Below are 20848 nucleotides of genomic sequence, written 5' to 3'. Positions count from 1 at the left end.
GACAACTCACGGGGACAAAGTTCATCCAGATGGTTCTGCTCATCACAGTTCAACCGGGTCATTTCACAAATACCATCCCTTCACAGATGGAACAAAAAGGCTCTCGGGCAGAGTACAACCCTCCACCAACGCTGAGCGGCTCTCCAGCCTGCAGAGCTGCATCACCGTTTGGGTTTGTTTATCGTTTTGCCTTGCAGCTTTCATTCTCCCCGACAACAGACAGAAAGTGAACCCGCTGTTGTTTAAGCAGCAGAGTTGGGCTCTGGGTGTTGGGGCTATGAGGGAATGAGTTTAGAAATACACCAGCGCTTTGGCTCAAAACACTAAAATACCTCAACTAAATCACCATCAACTGGATCGCAGTCTCACATTTAATTAACCCATCCTTGAACCCAGGGCTGTTTGTTTCCAAAACTAACTAACTAACCAAATTCCGAAAAATCCTTCCCAAACTCAGACGGGGGTGAAACCAAACACGCTGCCTTCATTTACTGAACCAGATTAGATAGATAAAGATAGAGTTACTCTAATAAAGCCATCTTTACACAGAGCAAGTTTAAGAGTGATTTTAAGGTTTTCAAACTTTTAAGGAGGAGAAAGCCTCCCGGGGAGAAACTGAATGAATGAAGGTCAAAGAGTTCAGCTCCTACATTTGCACATCATATTTCAGGAAGACGGTCCAATGTCGTCTCACGCCAGGCAACCGAGACGGACTCACTCTACTTCACTGCAGGAACCTAAACACAGTATTCACCATTCCTGGGGAGGGGGGGGTTTCAACTCACACACACACACACACACACACACACACACACACACACACACACACACACACACACACACACACACACACACACACACACACACACACACACACACACACACACACACACACACACACACACAGGCAATAAGTACTGTAACGTGAAAGAATTTGTGAGAATGTTCTGGCCGCGTTTGGCGAGTAAATATTCTATGTTTTCTTTGGTTATCCTTTCATACCTCAGGATGTTCAACCAGAATGGCGGTACATTCACGACAACATAATTTCTACAGATAATCAACCGACAGACGTCCAAATAATGAGTCGAGAATTACAGAGTCGACTGCAGAGGCGCCGCCGCCGGCTGAAGGTTATCGCTCGCTCCGAACAAAGACAAAACGTCGGCGCCGAACAATCAGCCAGACGAGCTGGAGGACGCACACGCGCGCACATACACACACACCTGTGTATGTCAGATAGATGACGGTGAGGAAGACCACGCCCGCGGCCAGGGACACCCCCAGGAAGAAGAGGGTCTGGAACTCCTGCTTGGTCAGTCTGTCCTTCAGGTACTGCAGGAAGGCGTAGGCTTGCAGAAGAGCAAACACACCTGCGAAAACAAAGAGAAAAATGAGAGAGACAGAAAGAGAATGAGTAAGCACACACGGGGAGGCACACACAGAATATTTGAAGCGTCCTGATTCATGTTGCCTCCCTGCAGGGCTCGGTGCAGGTTTGTGCGGTGAGACGGCCTCTTTGAAGACGCTCATGCAGATGGGGAAGACAAATAGTGCAGCTCCATTCAGATGCTGAAGACATTAACGTCAATAATCCCCTCTCCTCTCCTCTCTTCTTTCCCCAGCTTGTGTCTTTTCCTTCACTTGTCCCTCTGCTGCGTCTCTTTCTCAGAAGCCTCTCTTCAACGAGCCTCCTTTTCTTGGGTCAAATAACATCTATTACAAAGTGGAAAGAGGCTCTCTCCCGTTCTCCCTTTCACCTCCTTCCATCTCCTGTCAGACCTCTTGTGTAATCACCCCGCTCTGCCCACGGCAGGTCTCACCCACTTCCAAGGTCGAGACCCCCGCTGTTTCGGGTAGCCGGCCGCCGCGGCGCTAACGTGCTTGTCACTCTGTGCCGCCCCGTTTGCCCGCCTCGGGGGCGAGCGTCTCAACAGTACAGACAGGTCCGCCGCTTCGTCACTCTCTCCCCGTCTCCCACTGTGCTCCCTGAATGTTACCGACAGATGTTCTGAGCAGCTGTTACCCGAGCGACTTGAAGACACACTTGCAGAGAGAGTTGGGGGGGGGAGTGGGGGGGGGGTAAGATACGCGTCCTCAAAGACTCGGTAATGCCGTCTGTGTTCTAGACACCCAGGAAAACAGAAACACTTCAATGCACGCCTGCTGCAGCGTCAAGAGAATTCTCCCAAAGATGCCGCTGCGCTACCAAATGCTGCCAGCGACGGCCCTCTTTCAATCTGTATGTAAATGAATACAAGAGCCACAACGCGCAGACATACACACCGGCTCCACGCTGTCAGGGAGCAGATGGGCGGCGGTCAGGAGAGGCGAGGACTGAACAAGCTGTAAAAGACGAGCCCACCAGCCAAAATGAAAAGTACTTAGAGTGCTAAACCCATACGGGCGTCTTTTCAAGCCTCTTAACTTATTTCAATTCCGGAAAATGTATTCAAAAGATGCCACTGTGTTCTTGTAGACAAAGAGCCACTGTCGGAGAGACGGGGCTTAATTCTCGCAGTAGCCACCCGTTCTTAAGGTGTGTGTGTGGATCTGAGGGTCTGTGAGGTGGCCCAGATAACAAGGGGATGGCTCGTGTAAAGTCAGACCTTTAACACACACACACACACAGACACGCACGCACACACACTGCAGCAGAGCCTGAAGTTTTCCCCCGGTGTGCTTTGTAAAATCAATCTGCTGGCGGGGTTTAACTGAGCTTGTGTAACGCTTAAAGGGTGGAGGACAAGTTTGGAGCTTTGACATTGACCTCGCACATCACACTACGGCAACACACACACACACACACACACACAGGAGTCTGCATAATGTCAACCCGGCTGGTGTACGGAGACAGAGAGCCCTATTCTGCTCAGCTACCGAGTCGCTTTAAATAAGAGCGTAGCTTAAATCCTGGCTGAGCAACAACCTCTTGTTCTAGCAAAGACAAACGGCGCTCCAGGTACAGTAAACACAAAATGTGCCGGTGAGCGGCTCTGACATCTGCTGCTTCCCCGAGTCGGCTGAAAAAAAGGCAGGACTGCCTGCACACATCAGCCGGCACCAAATCAAACCAGGAAGACAAACAATAAAGAAATATGAGTCCTGGGTGGGAAAGAGGTGGATTTAGTCATTTCATCCTTTACAAAGAAACCTCTGCAAACAGTTTTATATATCTATATTTGATGTTTGCAAGAACCGAGAGGAGAGGAAGCCTGTGAGGAAGGAAGCAGAGTCTCTGCCCCCGCCGTTGATAGAAAGTGCGATTGCGTCATATCGCGGAAAAAGATTTTCTCCGAATTCCAGATTTCATCATCCGACGAGCGGGACATTTTTTCAGCGTGAAATTTATTCATTGTTACAGGCGGAGGGGGGGGCGGGACTTACCGGCGGCGGCCATGTGCTCGCTGGTCCTGATTGGCTGGAAGCCGACGAATGGCACTTGCATGGACAGCACCAGGCCCACGATGAAGAAGGTGCTGTAGGCTGAGCGGAGAACCGGATCAGATTGAAGAGAAATTAAAGCAGAGAGAGAGAGAGAGAGAGAGAGAGAGAATCAATCACAAGCATCTATTAATCTACACCTTCGGCAAATCAATCTCCATGGACTGATTTTAAAAGTCAATTGCTTCTCACCGTCACACCTCAAATGGAGTAAACACAAAATTCCTAATCTGTCACTCGCCGGAAGGAAGAGGAGGCTGGGTGCGGGCCGAGCTGCTGACAACAGTGCGACTCCCACCTTCGCGGCGGAGAGAGGGAGACGCTTTCGCCGACGCGCCGGCTTAATTAAGATTTCACACTCTCTGTGAAGCGCGAGCATTGTTTCTGACGCCGCCGCCGCAGTTACCCTCAGCAATCTCCCTGTCACACAAACGCTATTGATTGAAGATGGAGAAAGATGGATTGCGAGGGAAACGCAGACTGCATATCGCCTTTTTAAGCTTCGCCCGGCGTGATGTATGTATTCTCCCGAGTTAAAGACATCTGCCATTCATGAGGAGGGGGGAAAGTGAGCAGTATAGGAAGCGCGGCCAAGAGGAGGAAATGGCAGCAAATGTAGCGGCCCGTCTCTCATTTGCTGCCAAAAGGCGCGTGAACTCGCTGGGTGGCGTCGCTCAGCCTCGTAATTTCCTTGGCGAACAATTGAGACGGGATGGAAATTTTCCACTTGGAGAGCCGGCCCTGCATCAAATAGAGCCTCATTGTCAGGAAAGCAATGTGGATGTATGGAGCCGCGGTCGGGTCAGAGCCCTGCTCCCCGCAAAGCCGCCCGTCATTTATTTCTAAAGCTCGTAAAGGACGACGGTTTGCAGTTACAGCGATTACCACCTGTAATCACGTGTAAATGATACCTCAGATGGCGTCGTTTCTCTTGACCGCAGGAGTGCAAAGCGCTAAGGTGACATTAGAGGAGCTCTGCTGTGGCGTCTGGGGCGATTGCGCTCTCTCAGCAGAGGAAGGATAAGGCGCCGGAGTCAAATCCTGCCTCCACTCTGGGCTGTGGTACTCATCAGGTAAGAAAGGAGGATTTGCTGGCAGTTGGCTGCATTTACGTGTGAAGTGGTGTGTGGGCATGCGTAGCATCAGAGGAGAGGACTTAGTTTAGGATCAAATAGGGTGACAAAAGGCGGAGGGAAGCGATTCGTCCGTTCATTTCTCTATGCGAGTTCATTCAGATCCCAGAGACTGAGACGGTGTCACTTCACTTTCAGCGGTGAGTGCGTTTGTGTGTGTGGGATACAGACGGTGAAGACCATTCACCGGTGTAATCGCTGATGCTCGTGTGTGTGTGTGTGTGTGTCTCTTACCTATGTAGACTCTTCTGCTGTAGCGTTGCATCAGCAGAAGCACAAACACATGAAGTGGGATCAGGTTGATAATGAAGACGTATCCTCCCCACGCCGACACCTGCAACACAAACCCATCCCTCAGCCACAAACCTCCTTCTGCAACCACATTTACAATAATCACACTCTCCACAATGACTCAATGAGTGCGACTCCAAGCACAGGATGGAATTAATTGGTTTAACAAAATAAATATGAGCGGGCTGCCTTCAAGTCATCTGAAAACACTAATTACAAGTTATTGTTCGGCGCTGCTTTGTAATGTGGCGGTGGAGAAATCGACTTCTTTGAGGGTTTCAGGTGTTGTAAGCACAACACTTACTATTTTATGTGGTTGCTTAGCAGCCAGCAATTTCAATCCAAGCTGTAGGTAGCACAGTTTCTTTCTCAAATGACATCGGTATAGTACCTGGACTACTATACAAAACTGCATTTTCATATTCAGCTCGCCTCCTCTCTTCCATTTAACACCAAAGTGTAAAATAGATGGGCAGGCTCTTTATTCCTCCCCTGCAGCTCACAGAAATATCACCGTGCCTCAGTACAAAGCTAATAAAAGAAGTTTGTGCAGGGATATATTTGTGCGTTATGGTAAAAAAAATCTAAATTCACAATAAACCTCAGCTGACATGTGAGGCAGCTTCACAAAAGATAAGAGCGGTGGGCTGAACGGAATGCCGGCTCCTTAGATTCAAATGAGTTGGCCTGCTGAGTGGACGCTTTCCTGCTCAAATGCTGCAAAATGAGCTTCGCTGGACGTCGATCACTTCAGGGGGCTCACTCTTCTTTTACGCAGGCAGAATTCCTCTATAGTAACACTTTGCTTCCTTTTGAATACTGAAAGAAAGTGTCTGCCAAAAAGCTGCATTAGCGCGTCTGTGTGTTGTCGGCGCGCGAACCCAAGGCTGTTGTATCAGACGGCTCAGAGCCACAACGCCGCAAAATGAATGCTACGTTTCCTTGTTTGCCGCCGCAATTGAATCAATCTGAAATTGTGACAGTGACAGTAAAAACGTCCCGTCGCTCTGTTAGGTACAATCACACAGACACATAAGGCATCTGTAGAGAAATACGTTCTGCTACTTTACACGTTTGGGCTTTAAAATGCACCAATAACTTTAAAAAGCTCCATTAAAATTCTATCTTGGAAGTGTGTGTGTGTGTGTGTGTGCGAGAGTCTCAGGGCACCTAGATGTGCGGACGAGAAAAGGACTCTTCAAAAGCATCACTCACGTTTCCAATTGTGCCCGACTACAAAGGGGGGCAAATGGAGATGATGAGAGTACGAGACAGATAGGGATGGAAACACGTTTAAAAAGAGGAAGAAGAAGAAAGGAAAAAAAGGGGCTGAGTGACTGTGGAAATCTCCCACTGACACACCAAAAGAAGCAGGAAGTGAGCAGAGGGGAAGATTAATTTTAAACGGGGGAACAGATTGCATAGCAGAAACTCGTCTGATCCTTTATACGCGACAGCTCGTCAGAAGAAGCCCCTTTACAGCCGCTAAGTACGATGAAAGAGGCGTTCAATTACACGATGCAATCAGAGGATAAAGGAGCACCTTGTGTCTAATTGATAAAAACAGCAATATGCAACATTAAGGGACAGAGTGTGAGACTAAACCTCCTGAATACGCTCCTTTCTGAGCGGTTAGGTGCAATCATCTCTCGGCGGTCGTTTACATCTGGTCTCTCGGATGCCGGCGGCCAATTAGCGACACGTGAACCAGAACGCCGATTGAACGGCGGAGATTTCTGCCTGTTTAAGGCTCATTTCTGGTGTTGACACAGGAGAGGCTGGTCGAGCCTCTCTTGCTGACTTGGCTGGGTGCTAATTGAAAACAAAGCACTCGAAAACTAACCGGGCGACTGTGGAGGGGAAAATCTATACGGAGGCTGTTTGTATATATGTGACACATCTGCGGCGGCAAATTTCTCACTGTCCTTGCGAGCTTGTATAACGCAGGCGGAATGCTGTGTAGGAGTAATGGAGGCAGTGAGAGAGCGTATTGAGAGAATGTAATCTGAATTCCTCCACCGCGCTCAGGGGGGGGTCATGCCGTAGCCCGAGCCAACCTGCCAGACAGCCAAACGCACCAAAGCGTGTCGGCAACCACCGGCCCGAGTCTTCCGCCGGCTCCTTCAGGCTGAAAGTGCGGCGAGCGGTGTCCAAACTCTGTCCCGAGGAACGCTTCCAAACCGTGGACGGGTCGGGCCAACCCGCAGCGCCAAAGTATGAGGATCGATGGCTCGCGTCTGAGAAACTGAGCATGTGCCGTCCCAACGCTCCCACACCGAATAAGACCAGGCTCCATCTCCCCGATATCTGTGCAATGTGTTATTGACTCAAAGTAAACATTTTCTTTAAGCTGTGTTTTTCCTTCGGATGGTTAGCCGGGAAAAAAGGTGTGGGAGGCTCGGGCGAGGATCAAACATCAGCGATATTGGCACGGTGTCAAGAGGCATTATATGACCTAAGGCGGCTGAAAGTTTCTTGGGCAAACTCTGCGGTCCTTTAACTTTGCTGCGCCGCGTCTCCGCATTCACCGCACGCAATCTGCCTAAGGAGGGAGAAGTAAACGCCGGCCAGAGAGGCAGCCAGCGAGATCTACGGACGCAACAGTCAGTCGCATGTCTGCTTGAGCCACGGGTTCTGTTCCGTTAACGTGTTCGATTTCCTATGAGCGTACTGCGGCGCGGGGCGTCTTTGTGGGCTTTGAGACGGTACAAGAAGTGAAGACACACTCCACTGAGGGCCAACAAAAGGGTATCGATAGATCCAGATATCCAGATAATCCACATTCTGCTGTTGGCTTGTACTTAAGCGTTTGTCTTTGTGTGAATGCGCTGAAGGGCCCTGCAGCCGGCAAAAGGCAAACACTGGCGTCAGCTCACTGTTTTGTTTAAACACAGCGATATTCTCATTTTGACGGGCAATCTTTACGCACCCTATACTAAGAGCAGAAAGTGACATGTTATTAACAATCGCGCAAGTAGCCTTGTGCTTGGAGGATTTAATCAATACTTTATGAGGGAAAAAAGCTTTTAAGCACCTCTTTGATGCGCCCTGCTCTGGTGCGGGGGGGAGGAAGGGAGGGAGGGGGACGGGACTAAGCCAGAGCTTTGGGACTGAACAAAAAGGGGCTGTCGCTTAGCTATGCATCTGTTTTTGCTCTGTCCTCTGTTCTTTCCTCTCTCCACCCACACCGATGTTACCCTCACAGCCAGAGGGATGAAAGGAAGATGCTGTGCAGCTAACAGAGGGGTTCCTACAGCTCCTTTCCATCAGTGCGTCCCCGCTGCTCGCTTTCCCCTTCTTCATCTCGTCCTTTCTCCATCCTCTCGCTATTGACTGTGCCAATACCCAGGCGGGGGGTGGTGGGGGGACATCTCACCATCTCTCTCTCTCTCTCTGTCTCTCTCCCTGTCTCGCCGCCTCTCTTTTCTGCATCCCCAGTATCACATTCGATTGATCCCTGTGGGCAAACACGGCTGGGCTTTATCCTGATTAAACCCACAGTGTGGGGTAACGAGGTGGTAAAAATCACGAGTGGGTCAACCAGCGACAGCAGCGTTTGCGGTAATTGTGAGCAAGACAAAGCAAGGCGGCAGTGGGGGATGGGGGGGCGGGGGACGTAGTGTTAGTAGTGGTGTGAGATGGAGACGTACAAGTCTAGTTTGTTGCTCGTTCCCACAGAACAGTGGGTGGGCTGCGGCTACAGTACAGACCAACATCACATTACTGAGAAAGAGAGGGAGGGAGTGAGGACGAGTGAGTGAGGGAGAACAAGTAAGGGAAGAAGGAACCATGGAGACTCAATGCTGCCATTGTTTGCGACAAGGACAGAGGATTGAGACGAGGGACGCAGGAATCTGATAATCAAATATATTTTCCCTCACTGCCTAACAAATCCTTATCAATCTCTCTGTCCGCGTTTCATGCAGCATCACCTCTCCATCCTCTCTCCCGACGTCGTCTCTTCATTTCCCTCTGCCCCCCTCCCTCCATGCTTGGGCTCAGGGTGATCGATGAAGGTGGATTTCAGTAATCTGTTTCATTTGACATCCGTCCCGCTGCCCGCCGTGGAGATTTAGCCGGGATGAGCACGGAGCGGGAGATTTTCTTAGGCACTCTTGCTCTGTGGCTTTCTCACACATATGAACAATGAATCTCTAAGGCGAGCTGCCTTAATGATCGTTTTGTATCTCATCAGCACCCTGATGGGCTCCGTCTGAGTTAATAACACGTTAAACCTCGCAGGCTACATCACTCCTGGCTTTTTCTTTTAGTTTTCATGCTTTGCAGCGTCCATGTGTGACAGCGGCCAAACCATCTCAGGGGAGCTTTTTGTAATCACATTTAGATCGAGACTGAATGGCGCAACATTCAATCAAATGGAGGCAGAGGTATGCACCTGAATGTATTTGTGTTAGCAAGCGGGTGAACGATTCTCACCATGTAGAAGTAGGAGAGACAACAGCCGATGGTCCAGAAAACTGAGCCCGTCTTCACCGATTTCACCTAAAAGAGAAGAGGGAAAGAAACAGACAAGAGAGGGGGGGGTTATGGACCAGAAACATTACGTATCCAAACATTGCTTGCACCGTGTGTTGAGGTAGGTCACTGTAAAGTGGGTCTCTGCTGGCCTGATTATAAGTCTGGCTTAGAAAAGGTGGAACTTCTTTATGGAACAGCAGGCCAGAGAGATAGAGAGCGAGGGTAAGAGGAAGTTGTGGACCACTGTTGCTGGAGCCTAAATATTAAAATTTCAATTATAGCGTGCGACACGTATGCCAAACACCGTGCAAGCATCAATGGCGGCATACTTTCCTGGGCACCTTGTGTGTACTTGAAGGATTCAAAAGTACATCTTAACGCCCATCACAGCTGGTATGAGGACACACTCAACAGTGTTCCTTTTCAAAACCTTCTGTTGTTGTTGTTGTTGTCGTCATCTGCCCACTACTTCTGTGTCCTGCCTTCCACTTCCACCTCCCCCATGGTTTATGTGGTTATGGCACCTCGTGGGCACGTCACGTTAATTTGGGAGGACAAAGAGCGCTCGGTAAAAACAGCCGCAGGTGCCTTCAGCTAGTAAGCAGCAGCGTGCCGTCCATTCAAGCCAGGGTCAACCTGTGTCTCCCCCTCCAAACCCCTGCTCCCTGAGTGAACACAGAGAAGTCACGCAGTGGCACGAGTTTAGCTAATTAAATGTGAGACGGGGAGGAAGTGTGGAATTGTTGTTGCAACAATGTAGGCGAGCTCCACGGGGTGAGAGTAACACAGGCATTTTAACTCTGTGTGTGTGTGTGTGTGTGTGTCAGTGTAAGTTATGTGGAAGCGTGGTGTTAAAAAGGGTAGCTCTCCTGGGTTTAAGAGGATTCAATTATAGATTATGGGGCAACACAGAAAGATTAAGCCAGCAGAGTTGAATGGGTTATTAGTGAATAAAATGAAGGAATCGGATAATAAACATTAGGCTTAAGACTTGAGTGAACAACGCGGCGAGACCCGTTGTTCGCCATGTGGAGAAGACAATGGAGTAAAGAGCAGGAGAGGGGGGCAAGAATCAGAAACGGAAAACTAAAGCAAATGGGCAGGGAGACGAGACGTAGACAGAACAGGACAAGGCAAGAGATAGCAAAAGAAAAAGAAAAGAAATGACTGAGACGAAAGACGACAGAGACAATTAAAGATAGAAGAGTGAGGGTTTGAAAGAGAGAGACTGACAGAAAGTAGGAAAGGAAAATGCTGAGACAAGCGTGCATAAATGAGACTGTTCAAGGTGGCGAGAACCCTGAAAAATAATCATCCCGGCCACGCACCGCTACTTCCCATTATCGGGGGAACGGAAGCTGCGGTGTGCAAAATAAAGGGGAAGCCGGTCCGCTGATGATGCATCACTATAACGGGGCCGCGATGACCGGGGAACACCTGCACGCCTCACCTGCGGAGGCGTCGTCGCAGTCCACTGAGGATGACACAGGGCCCTAATATCAACGCAGGCACAAACAGGTGCTCCTAACACATCCTAATATGCTTCCCCCCCCCCCGTTGCGAGACAAATGGTTAGCGTGACAGTGTTTGGGTTGCTGCGAGTCAAGCGGCTGTTGGAGGATGTTACTGGAGAAGAAGGTAGTTAGAGTTGGCTCCTGGGGAAATAAGAAATGATTTCAGATACCACTCTGGAAGAAAACACCTCAGATATTGAAATTCGAAAAGTAGCCTCAGGGAAGACAAGGGTAGGCTCTTATTAGTGATCAATAGTGCAACATGCCCACTCAAACACGTAGTAATGTGCTTAGTATTACATTGGAATCATGGCTAAATGACATACAGAAAGGTTTTGCTTGTGTAACTTTGTAAAGTCAATTAAACACATCAGGTATCATTTCACCTTTTTTATAGGCAGGCTTAGGAAACTATTTACACAGAATGTTTTTAATGCATGGCCCAATTATTTTCTCTATGTACAATAGATTTGTACATTTTAAGTCTCCAAGCATGTGGCACTATCAGCACTTCGGTTTCCCTCTGCTAAAGGAGCACAAATACACAGCTAGTTGTGTTGTGTGTGGATCTAAAATGTGGACACAACGGGAGCGCTCGGCCAGCCACAGGGACCCTACAGGTCAACGGTGGCTCAGCGTCAGAGACGGTTGTTCAAACGAGCCCTGGTGAGAACTTTGTGCCCGTGTTTCAAAGTGATTGCTTAAACTTACACAACCACATGCGGAGATGCACTTTGCGCAATTTGAACGACTGACCTGACCGAGTCGGCCCAACACCCGAGTCAGATGGACGCTTGCCATCTAACCAGCTGCACCTGTACTGCCAGGGTTGCTCAAGCTGTGTACCGGTGGTTCCTCCGGGCTTGAATACAAAGGGAGGATAGTGCCTCCAAGGTAAACGCGTGGCAATATTGAACAAATAAGCCAATAAGCTGATAGCAGCAGCTTCTGAGCTTGCAGCCTGTGGCAGACTTCAGGGAAGCTCTTTTCTGTCAGTGAATTGAAAACCACTTGAGACGAGCTGGAGCACCTCTGCTGCTGATCAGCCCGATGTATTATGTAGAAAGATGTTCCTAATAAAGCATTTATTGGATGGTTGCCATAATGGACTGCATTAGATTGTGCGGGTGTGCCTAATAAACAAGAAATATGGCATTGATACAAAATAAATGTAATGTATGAGTATTGTCTTATTTCTTTTCAACCCCATGTTTGTTGTTTACTTTTTGAGTGTTTCATTAGACTGCATGTACACTCCTATAAAAAAAATCTCCATTTCTATTTAATCAAGCTTCCTGTTCTCACTTTCTGTTTACTTTTCCAGGGTTAACTGCAAACCAAAATGCATCAATTCATTGAATACACTTAAATATGAAGATTTAAAAAGAAAAACCTTGAAACTTGTCAAGGTCAACATGAGCAACGAGGCTTAAGATATGCTGACAAAAGTGGTTTGAATGGATGTATGTTTGTGTGAAATTCAGGCGTGATGCTTTGTGTCGTGTACACTGTGTGTGAGTGCAGGATTGAGAGGTTGGCGGCTGAATACACTGAAGTAAAAAGTCAGTTGTAGACGTTGCGTTGAGGAGGATGTTGAACTGTACTTCCTGCAAAGCTCCAGGACGCGTTCAAAAAGAATGTTTTGTCCTCATCTGTGGAGCTGCTTTCTTTCTGACAAGGTCAACCAAACCGAGCTCAAGGATCATTTGAGGAGGCAGATCAAACTTGCGAATATTTAAAAAAAAGACACATTTACATTTGGGTGGTACAAGTGGTCGACATTTTACCTTTTCCACTCAATAAATATTTCGACTCTTGAAAGCCGCTATGCTTACGAATCGACTGCAGAGATCTGTACAATTTTACTCATGCAGGTCATATTAATGTGGAGGATTTACAGATCTGAAGGACGCACGAGGATTATCCCATAAACAAATAACACAGAAGACTCAAATAACCTTTCGAAAAAAATTGGGTGGATGAGATGTCGCAATCAATTTCATTCCAAACAAAGAGATGTCGCACTGCGTTGGTACTCACCCAGAGATAGTAGGTGAACTGCAGAGCGAAGATGGCAATTCCCTCATTGTCAAAGGAGCCGGCAACAGAGCGGGAGATGTAGCCGGGAACGATGGCGATGAAGCAGGCCGCCAGCAGTCCTGCGCCCTGGTTCCACAGCTCCCGGGTCAGCAGGAAGGTGGAGATGGCCGTTAGGCCGCTGAACACGGGTGCCAGAAACACGCACACGTCACGGATGTGGACTGTGATGTGAAGCAGGTTGAGCATGTGGTGGATGAGGCCTGCGGTCACCATTAATCCGGGGTAGACCTGAGTAGGGGTGGCAGGGAGAGAGGGAGTTAACTTATTTGGAAGTAAGCTTGTTTTTACCTATGAAGATCAAAAATAAGACCTTGTGTTCATGGCTCACATTACATTGTACTGCTACTATATCTCAAGGATCAAGTTGACTGAATCTGCTTTGGAATCGGGCCAAACCTTGGCACGCCGAGGTATGATGTTCTTTGAGAGGACGTGAAATCCAATTACACCACCCACTCTGTAAGCAGGGGGCCTGAGCAGGAGGGGGCCCATTGCATCTTCTCTACTTTACTTGGGAGCAAATCTAATTAGCACCCTGTGCAGTACAGTCTGTCTGAAATAAAATGAGTCCATGTTCCAACACATTTGTGATGTCTCTGATGTTTGTTCTGTAGCTACAGTCATTCATGCACCAAGGTCTTCAATCTCCAATCAATCTACCCGACAAGTTGTACCAAACTTTGCACTCTGAATAGAATTTCTGTCTGATGAAGCAGAACACTGACATTTTAAAAACCTCTGATGCAGTTATTAGCATATGGAACTTCAACTTTTTGGATCCATAAAAACCTTCATATTGTTCTTAATAGCTAAAGTTACACTGGATATTGGATTCATAGACGTTGTGCCTAATAGCTGACAGTATTGGTCAACTGTTACCAATACTTCAACCAGTTAAGAAAGAACATGATCATTATTTTGCACACTCTCTGCCGTGGTTCTCAGCACACTCTCACAGGGCTGGGAGACAGAGAAAAGATGCTGCGAGTGTGTGAGGTCTCACAAAGTCGTTGAGTTGGCAGCTTACACTGATTGGCTATGATTGTTATTTGCAGAGTTTCGTAATGAATGCATTGCTCGGCATGTTTGTTTCTTTGTTTGTGTTGGATTCCTAACCTGGATTTTGACATTTAGGATTTATTCTCTGGACTATCTCCATGTTGATGGCTACGACTCCACTGAGACACATCAGACTTCTAAAAACAGGTGTGTTGAGCTAATTATACTAGTATACATAATAGTCGCGCGCTTTATGTTCGAGTCGTCTTATTGGAACAATGGACTATTTTCCGGTTGGCAGCTAAGAAAGCCGCATGGAGAACCCAAAAGTTATTACAGCTTTCTGTTGGACCCTTCATGCCAGAATTCTTGGCTGGTCAATAGGATTTTACTTAATTTAGTTTATCCGAAGAGATTTGCTTCATCCGATCAGTCAAACTTTATTAGTAGTGCACATCGGCGAAGATCAATATCTGTCAGGAGATCTGGACAATTGTTTTTCTAATTCTAATTCAGTTAAAACTTTACATTTCAAAACCTCCACAGAATTGAAGTCCAGAGCATCACTATTCATCTGTTGTGGTGTTTTATGTGCCTTTAGTGAACAACTGGGGATGAGAGAAACGGTTGCAAAAAAATGCATCTGGGTCATTGTCCTTATGACAAAGACTTTCAAAATCTGACAGTCCGCTGTCCCATTAGAAGCCGCCCTTCCTTCTGTGTGGCTCAGGAGAAAGAGAGGCTGACAGTTGTCCTCTGGGGAGGGAAGGGGGATGGGAGTGGAAGAGAAATAAAAGGGAGAAGGCAGCTGGACTGGTCTGGGCAGAAAGGCATTCACTGTCACATTAATGAATACAGACTCATTCGTCTTCAAAAAGCGGTGTGACCCGCCTGAGTGCTGAGAGACTTGACGCCATCATATACAATTAACGAGGTCTGTCATGATGATCTGAACGAGTTTGAATTCAAAGAGGGGTAGACACGAGGGCAAAGGTAAGCAGAGAAGAGACTGGCAGACTTCAGAGGAAGACCAGGCCAGAGAGCAGCAGACCAACAGAGATAAGGGAGGAGAGACTAGGAGCCAAACCAACAGATTTATACTAAATCTGCTTTGTTTCAGTTTCAGTTCACATTAATCCACACTTTGGACTGGATGCCTTTCATTGTACCAATCTGCTGATACGGTAATACTTTCTCTATGCAAAGACAAGCACTCAAATCTATATATGAGAAAACTAGACGCGTTCGTGACTCTCTTCACTTTCACATTTAAGAGAATCAGATTTTCTGCAGAAAGCCTAAAATAACCTGGTTACATTTATTTAAGAGGAGGAAGAAACTTTTACTTTCATTACACTTGTGACAATCTAGTCTGAATTTAGCAGAGTTATATCTTCTATATAAGTAGCTACGGTGCAGTGTCTGGAGACCAACTCCAGATCTACAGCTTAGTGCCTTGGTCGAGAGCATTGGCAGAAGCTATTAACCTGGGGAACTTGTTTTTGAGGGGAACCACAGTATGTGCAGCAAACACAGACAAGGGGAGAACATGCAAACTCCACACGGAAAGGACACCGCCTGGCATGGGATTCAAACTCAGGACCTACTTAATGTGAAGCAACAGTGCTACCTCAGCACCACCTCTGAATTAATTTTTCAAATATCAGGACAAGACACATGCAACATGAGAAGGGACGTGACTGAATAATTCAAGAACTACGCCGTTTTCCCCACGAAAGGCCGTGGGATGCAACATCATTATGGACAAAGAAAGAGGCCACTTCAGTGTGAGCTAAACCTGGCACTTGTCTACATTCCTGCATGTTTTTCATGATAAAGATTGATGGAGGAATAAAAGACTCTCACACCAGCGTGTTATGACTTCCAAAACAGTGTGGGAGTACAGCAAATGCCCAATTCCCTAAAGCTTTTGTTCAGAAAATAACTAAGTCATTCATGCAAACAAGCTGGGATTCTGACGGCTAGCCTACACGCAAAATCAGTGAAAATAAATGGTTCTCTGCTACTGAAACAACTCCTGCCAATGTGCCCTTGGGCGAGGTGACATATTGTTCAGATCAGTGGCTAACAATAGGACTGTGGCTGAGGAAGGCAATTTTCAGCCGTATCAGTTAACTGTTAAGGCTATACTGCATGTACACGGTTTAAACAACTGTGGGCTTCTCACACCGTTAGATCTCATTCCAACTAAAGCCACAACATGGGATCGACAATAAACATGTATTTATTAAATGGTTAAAAGTGAGCACAGAAAGCTGCATTTTATGACAATAACTCGAAACAAACAAAATATACCTGCAGCTGGTTCCTGGACACAGATACAGCTCTTACATGTCCGATTTGCACACTGTTGTTTCTTGGGGTAGTTTGTTGAGCAAAGTCAAACATGTAAAGCAAAGACCAAGTTGGAATAGATAAAATCATAACTGAAACGATCTGACCAGTGAAGAGGCGAGTACCAATGATTAGAATCTGCTTCAAAAGGACCATATGTAAATGACTATGCACTTACTTATAAGTTATAATATACTGTGCTTTATCCATATATTTATGAAATGCCAAACATACATGGGTAGATGAGAGTTGCGCATGCTTATTTGCATGCTGAGGAGCGTGTGCTGTGCAGTTTGGGGATTGTGCAAATGTCATGAAAATGAACTTGGTTCTACTGTATATGCTTTCCATGTTTAATTACCAGTCAACTCATGAGTTTGGAGCTTTCGCCCTTAGGGTAGGAGGCAGTACTGTCGCAGAAAGAGCACATGCAACCCATCATAAGCTTTTAATATATGAGTCAGCAACTGTCAATCACATATGGAGGCAAAATTGATGGTTGTATATGCAAACTGAACCTAATGTCGTAATGATAATGGCATCTGACGACAACGTTCCTGGCTGTCACAAATGGGCAATGGAACTGCCTAGTCAGTCCCAACAGTAGATTTACACTCCACAAAGGAAAGAAGAGAGAGAGTGGGAGGTAGGTGCCAAGAACCAGGGTCCATCCCAGCCACTGGGATGAAGTCGATAACAGAAATATATTGTGAGGTATTTGTCACTTCCAGGTTTATGGGACACCAAAGAGTGAGTTTATTCAGCCCCAATATATCGTTAAAAAGCATGATCATAGCTCACAGTTCAACCTGGGGATCTTGGTTGAGAGGAGTGAGGGAGGTAAGCCAGTTGGTTCAAGAAGACGAGGAGCTGGAGTGGAGAATGCCAATCATATTTTTCTCCCCGAGCCCTGTAACACTCCACTCCCCAGAACACAGGGCTGAGAAGATGAGGCTGGGAGAGGAGATGCACAGAGACGTGGAGGCTTGAGGGGGTGGGGGGGTGGAGATGAATTGCACAGAATCGGCATAGTATTTTTTTCACTGCAAAGGCTCACCGTTTCACAACACCTCTCGCTGTGGATAAATACATTTTTTTTTTTACATGCTGTTGCAACACGTACACTGTCCAGTTGCCAACATCTAACCACCCACTTGCTTAGATTCCCGGTCACAGTGTATATGTACAGGCTGAAGAATAAAGGAGCTGTCATATTCCTTACTGTGTACAAACACATGCATGAATGTATTTAGGTCAACTGGAGCCTGGGGGGTGCAACAGTTCAATTTGTAGTTTATTGGCTTAAAATCTAAAATGGGTGGAATATCTACAAAACAGCCAATGAGGTTTAATTTTGTGAAAGTAATTGGAAATCATATTCAATCACAATCAAAACCAATGTAGACTGAGGGTACAGTGTAGTATTGCATAGTACAGTATCAGCCCAATATGTAGGTCATGTTTTCCATGCCAGCATTGCCTCACAACTGGAATGACCAGTTCACTTCCACAGGGCCACGTAGCTGTGGTTACTATGCTGATCTGCCTGTTAATCCAACCATCAGTAGTATTCTCACTCATTCATGAGCAGGAGATAGTTAAAGCAATACCCTGCGTGTGTGTGGAGGCCTGGGGCGAGGCTGGGTATTGAAGACTTACTGTGCCACCAACAATCCTGCCCAAGGGGTACCAGGCCCTTTCGTCGAACCAGTTGAGAAACTCGTAGAAGCCATTGGTGGTGAGGTGGTGTGTTGATCTGTAGTTGAACCTGAAACAACAGGGAAGAAGGAGATGAGGCAGGCCCAGTTCAACACACACACAGACAGACACACATGGGAAAAGAATCCATATTTTGCTAAAATATAACAGCTGTTCAAAGATTGTTAAAAAATTTACTTGGGGAGAGAATAGGCAGTATTGTTTCCAGATTTTCTGAAGGCTGATAGAATGGGGGCATAAAGCCTTCGTTCTCTATATACAAGTCTTTGTGCTGATGCCAACAACTCTCAGGTCAACTCTGCAAATGGAGAGACAAGCAGTGTTCAGCACAAAGTCTACTTATGGTACAAACAACTCCAACCTGCATTCCAAATGCAACCAGACATATGCCGCAATGACAAATCAAAAAACAAACAAACAGCTAAAGAACACACACAAGAAATCTCATCCAAAGAGATCTTGATCTACACATCCCCGTGGTCCAAAGGGGTTGGAATGTTATCAAGCAGCGGGAGGAAAAAGCCGATACTGTTGAGAAGATCGCTGTCGAAAACGAAGAAGGCTCAATCAGTTCAGTTTGATGGTATATTCAGAGGACGAGCTAATGCAGAGGAAGAAACCTGCAGCACCAGAAGGCAGTACATCAAAGAACAATTACAGGTTCAGGTTGACGTCTCTTCATTGGAGCTGCCTGACCCCAGATCAAAGATGCAGATATGGCCGCTGGGCTGCAGAAATGCCAAGCTGAGGAGACTCATTATGCTGATGCAGCTCATTTGCGTTTATATACACTTTCAGTATATTCGCTACCTGTCTACCCATCATTTGCCCTATTACACCGGTGCTGTTTGAACACTGCAGAGATCAATACACTCTCTAACACGCAATAAGTGTAAAATTACTTTGAGCCGAGCCAACAGCCTTGTGGCTGTTCTGCCTATAGTACATTGCATTGTACCGAGAGGTATTTCCAATATGCTGCCAGTCTCAGGTACACGATTGACATAATAACATGCAAGAAACATCTTTCTTAGGATTTTATAGAAGATGTGATATGTGGGATTGTATTGGCCAATGAATGCAAGTCCTTCACATATTTAGTGTGGGATTCAGCACAACCTCGTGTTCTGTGCGTGTGTAAGAGAATGTAAGTGAGACAGGTGTAGAGGCGGGAGCACAGTCGTCTCAAAGCTACAGGAGGGAGTTCCACAGAGACTCGTGATCAGGACAGTGTGTCTAAACTTCTGGCATGAGGTGCAGCGTATTAATCATCACACGGTACTCTGGTTTCTCCCTCCTGCACATAAGAGCGGAGACACTCTCCTCCACCAAGCGACTCCCATCTTGGCTCTTTTGTTTCAGGAGAGCAGCACAGTCAGACACTGACAACAGGCCCTTCAAATTCAACCTGAGCATGGGTTTGATTTTAGGTATTCCATTTTTAAACTGCTTTTTTTCAACCTATTGTCTCATAAGATTTTCCGCAATTTATGACTACTATTAATAGAACCAGGAAAGTCTAAAATATCCTTTCCCACCTCCTGTAATAGTCATTTCACACTACAGTGCTGACTTGTGCGGAGCCTTGCCGAGCAAACCTGCCGGCTCCCCGCTTCTTTTTCTGTAATACTCACAGACGAGCTGAGCTAAGTCAAGCTGAGCCATCAGATTTCTGCCGCTGCCTCCGTGCTGGGCTGGGCTGGGCTGCTCATGCCCCTCGTCAGCCGGCCTGTGTTGATATAGTCGAGCACGAATCGGCTCACGTGGATTATCATTACAAGACGGGGGTTAAAGACAGACTTGCAAGACCAAACATTTACACAGGATATACTCAGATGACCCGATTCTACCTCACACCATCTTTTTCATTGGAAACTAAACCCGAGCTACGAGGCCAGCATGGATCTGTCTGGTTAGGTATGGCTCAATCCAGTTTAGGGAGCAGAAGAAAACCACAATACCGGGCAGAGTTCATATTTCTTAATCCCCAAGCAATTTCTAGTGTCAAGCAACAGTTGTAGTAAAGAATATTAAAATAGCAAGTAGTTGTGTGTGCCAGTGCTAGCATAAATTCAGCAGTGATTACTGACAAGCCAACTATTTCAGACTGCAAGGAAAAGTACGACTATTTATGTATCTGGCTCTTTGGGCGATCAGATCACATTACTCAACAACCTGAAGCCAGCAGAAGGCCTGCAAAGAGGCAGAGTAGAACCCAAGCAACGCCCAACTGTCCAATCAGAAGTCAATCACCACACTGAAACCAATAAAGTACCAGCACACTGACGTTTCAGTGTTTTGGCTGCTAAAGTTCAGTCTGCGTTAAGTAAGGCAGGCAGGACAGTAAATGTGACCATCAGCCATTAAACACCTGGCACTGCAACTGCAAGTCAAGCAGCCAGTAAAGCAGATTTTAGAACAATTACTTTGTAGTGGCCTGCCAACATTCTTATCAAAGAGGCCAGCCAGCTCTTACAGACTGCAGGTCTGTTTCCTCGGGTCAGTCTCCTTGCATTGTCGGATGTGCAAATGATGACAAAGTTCCAGAGAGCAAAGCTAGAGCAGGTCAGAAGCAGCCAGGTGTGTGAATGCTCTTACAACACAGGGCCTCCCAACACAGATGGAAGCGGCCAGCCACTTCAGCCTCATTGTTCTTGAGCTGTCAAAGCAGCAAAAAAGAAATAAAGCACATCCATACAGAGCAATCTAAGGGAAACTTTGTAAGCTGCTGAGCCATGTCCACAAAACCCATTTTCCAATGATCTCATGGAGAGCAGAGCAGAGTGCTTTGTCCCCACGCTTGTCACTTTGATG

At 46.8% G+C, this 20848-nt stretch overlaps 1 protein-coding gene across 1 annotated transcript in view; it reads right to left on the bottom strand.

Annotated features, from left to right (window-relative positions):
• LOC142989895 (dolichyl-diphosphooligosaccharide--protein glycosyltransferase subunit STT3B) overlaps positions 1–20848 on the bottom strand; it is a 50348-nt gene that overhangs the window by 10283 nt on the left and 19217 nt on the right. Inside the window, exons 2-7 of the mRNA XM_076139635.1 lie at positions 17975–18083; positions 12902–13189; positions 9306–9371; positions 4812–4911; positions 3388–3486; positions 1227–1373 (exon numbers count right to left, since the gene is read on the bottom strand). Coding sequence (XP_075995750.1) covers positions 1227–1373; positions 3388–3486; positions 4812–4911; positions 9306–9371; positions 12902–13189; positions 17975–18083 — 809 coding nt within the window. The remainder of the gene's footprint in view (positions 1–1226; positions 1374–3387; positions 3487–4811; positions 4912–9305; positions 9372–12901; positions 13190–17974; positions 18084–20848) is intronic.

The sequence above is a fragment of the Genypterus blacodes genome, unplaced genomic scaffold (assembly GCF_046128005.1).
Source record: "Genypterus blacodes isolate CSIRO-AG114 ecotype Tasmania unplaced genomic scaffold, CSIRO-AGI_Gbla_v1 ptg000438l_1, whole genome shotgun sequence".
Lineage (NCBI taxonomy): Eukaryota > Metazoa > Chordata > Actinopteri > Ophidiiformes > Ophidiidae > Genypterus > Genypterus blacodes.
Note: the sequence above shows the minus strand (reverse complement) of the source record. Positions and strands in the feature narration are given on the sequence as shown.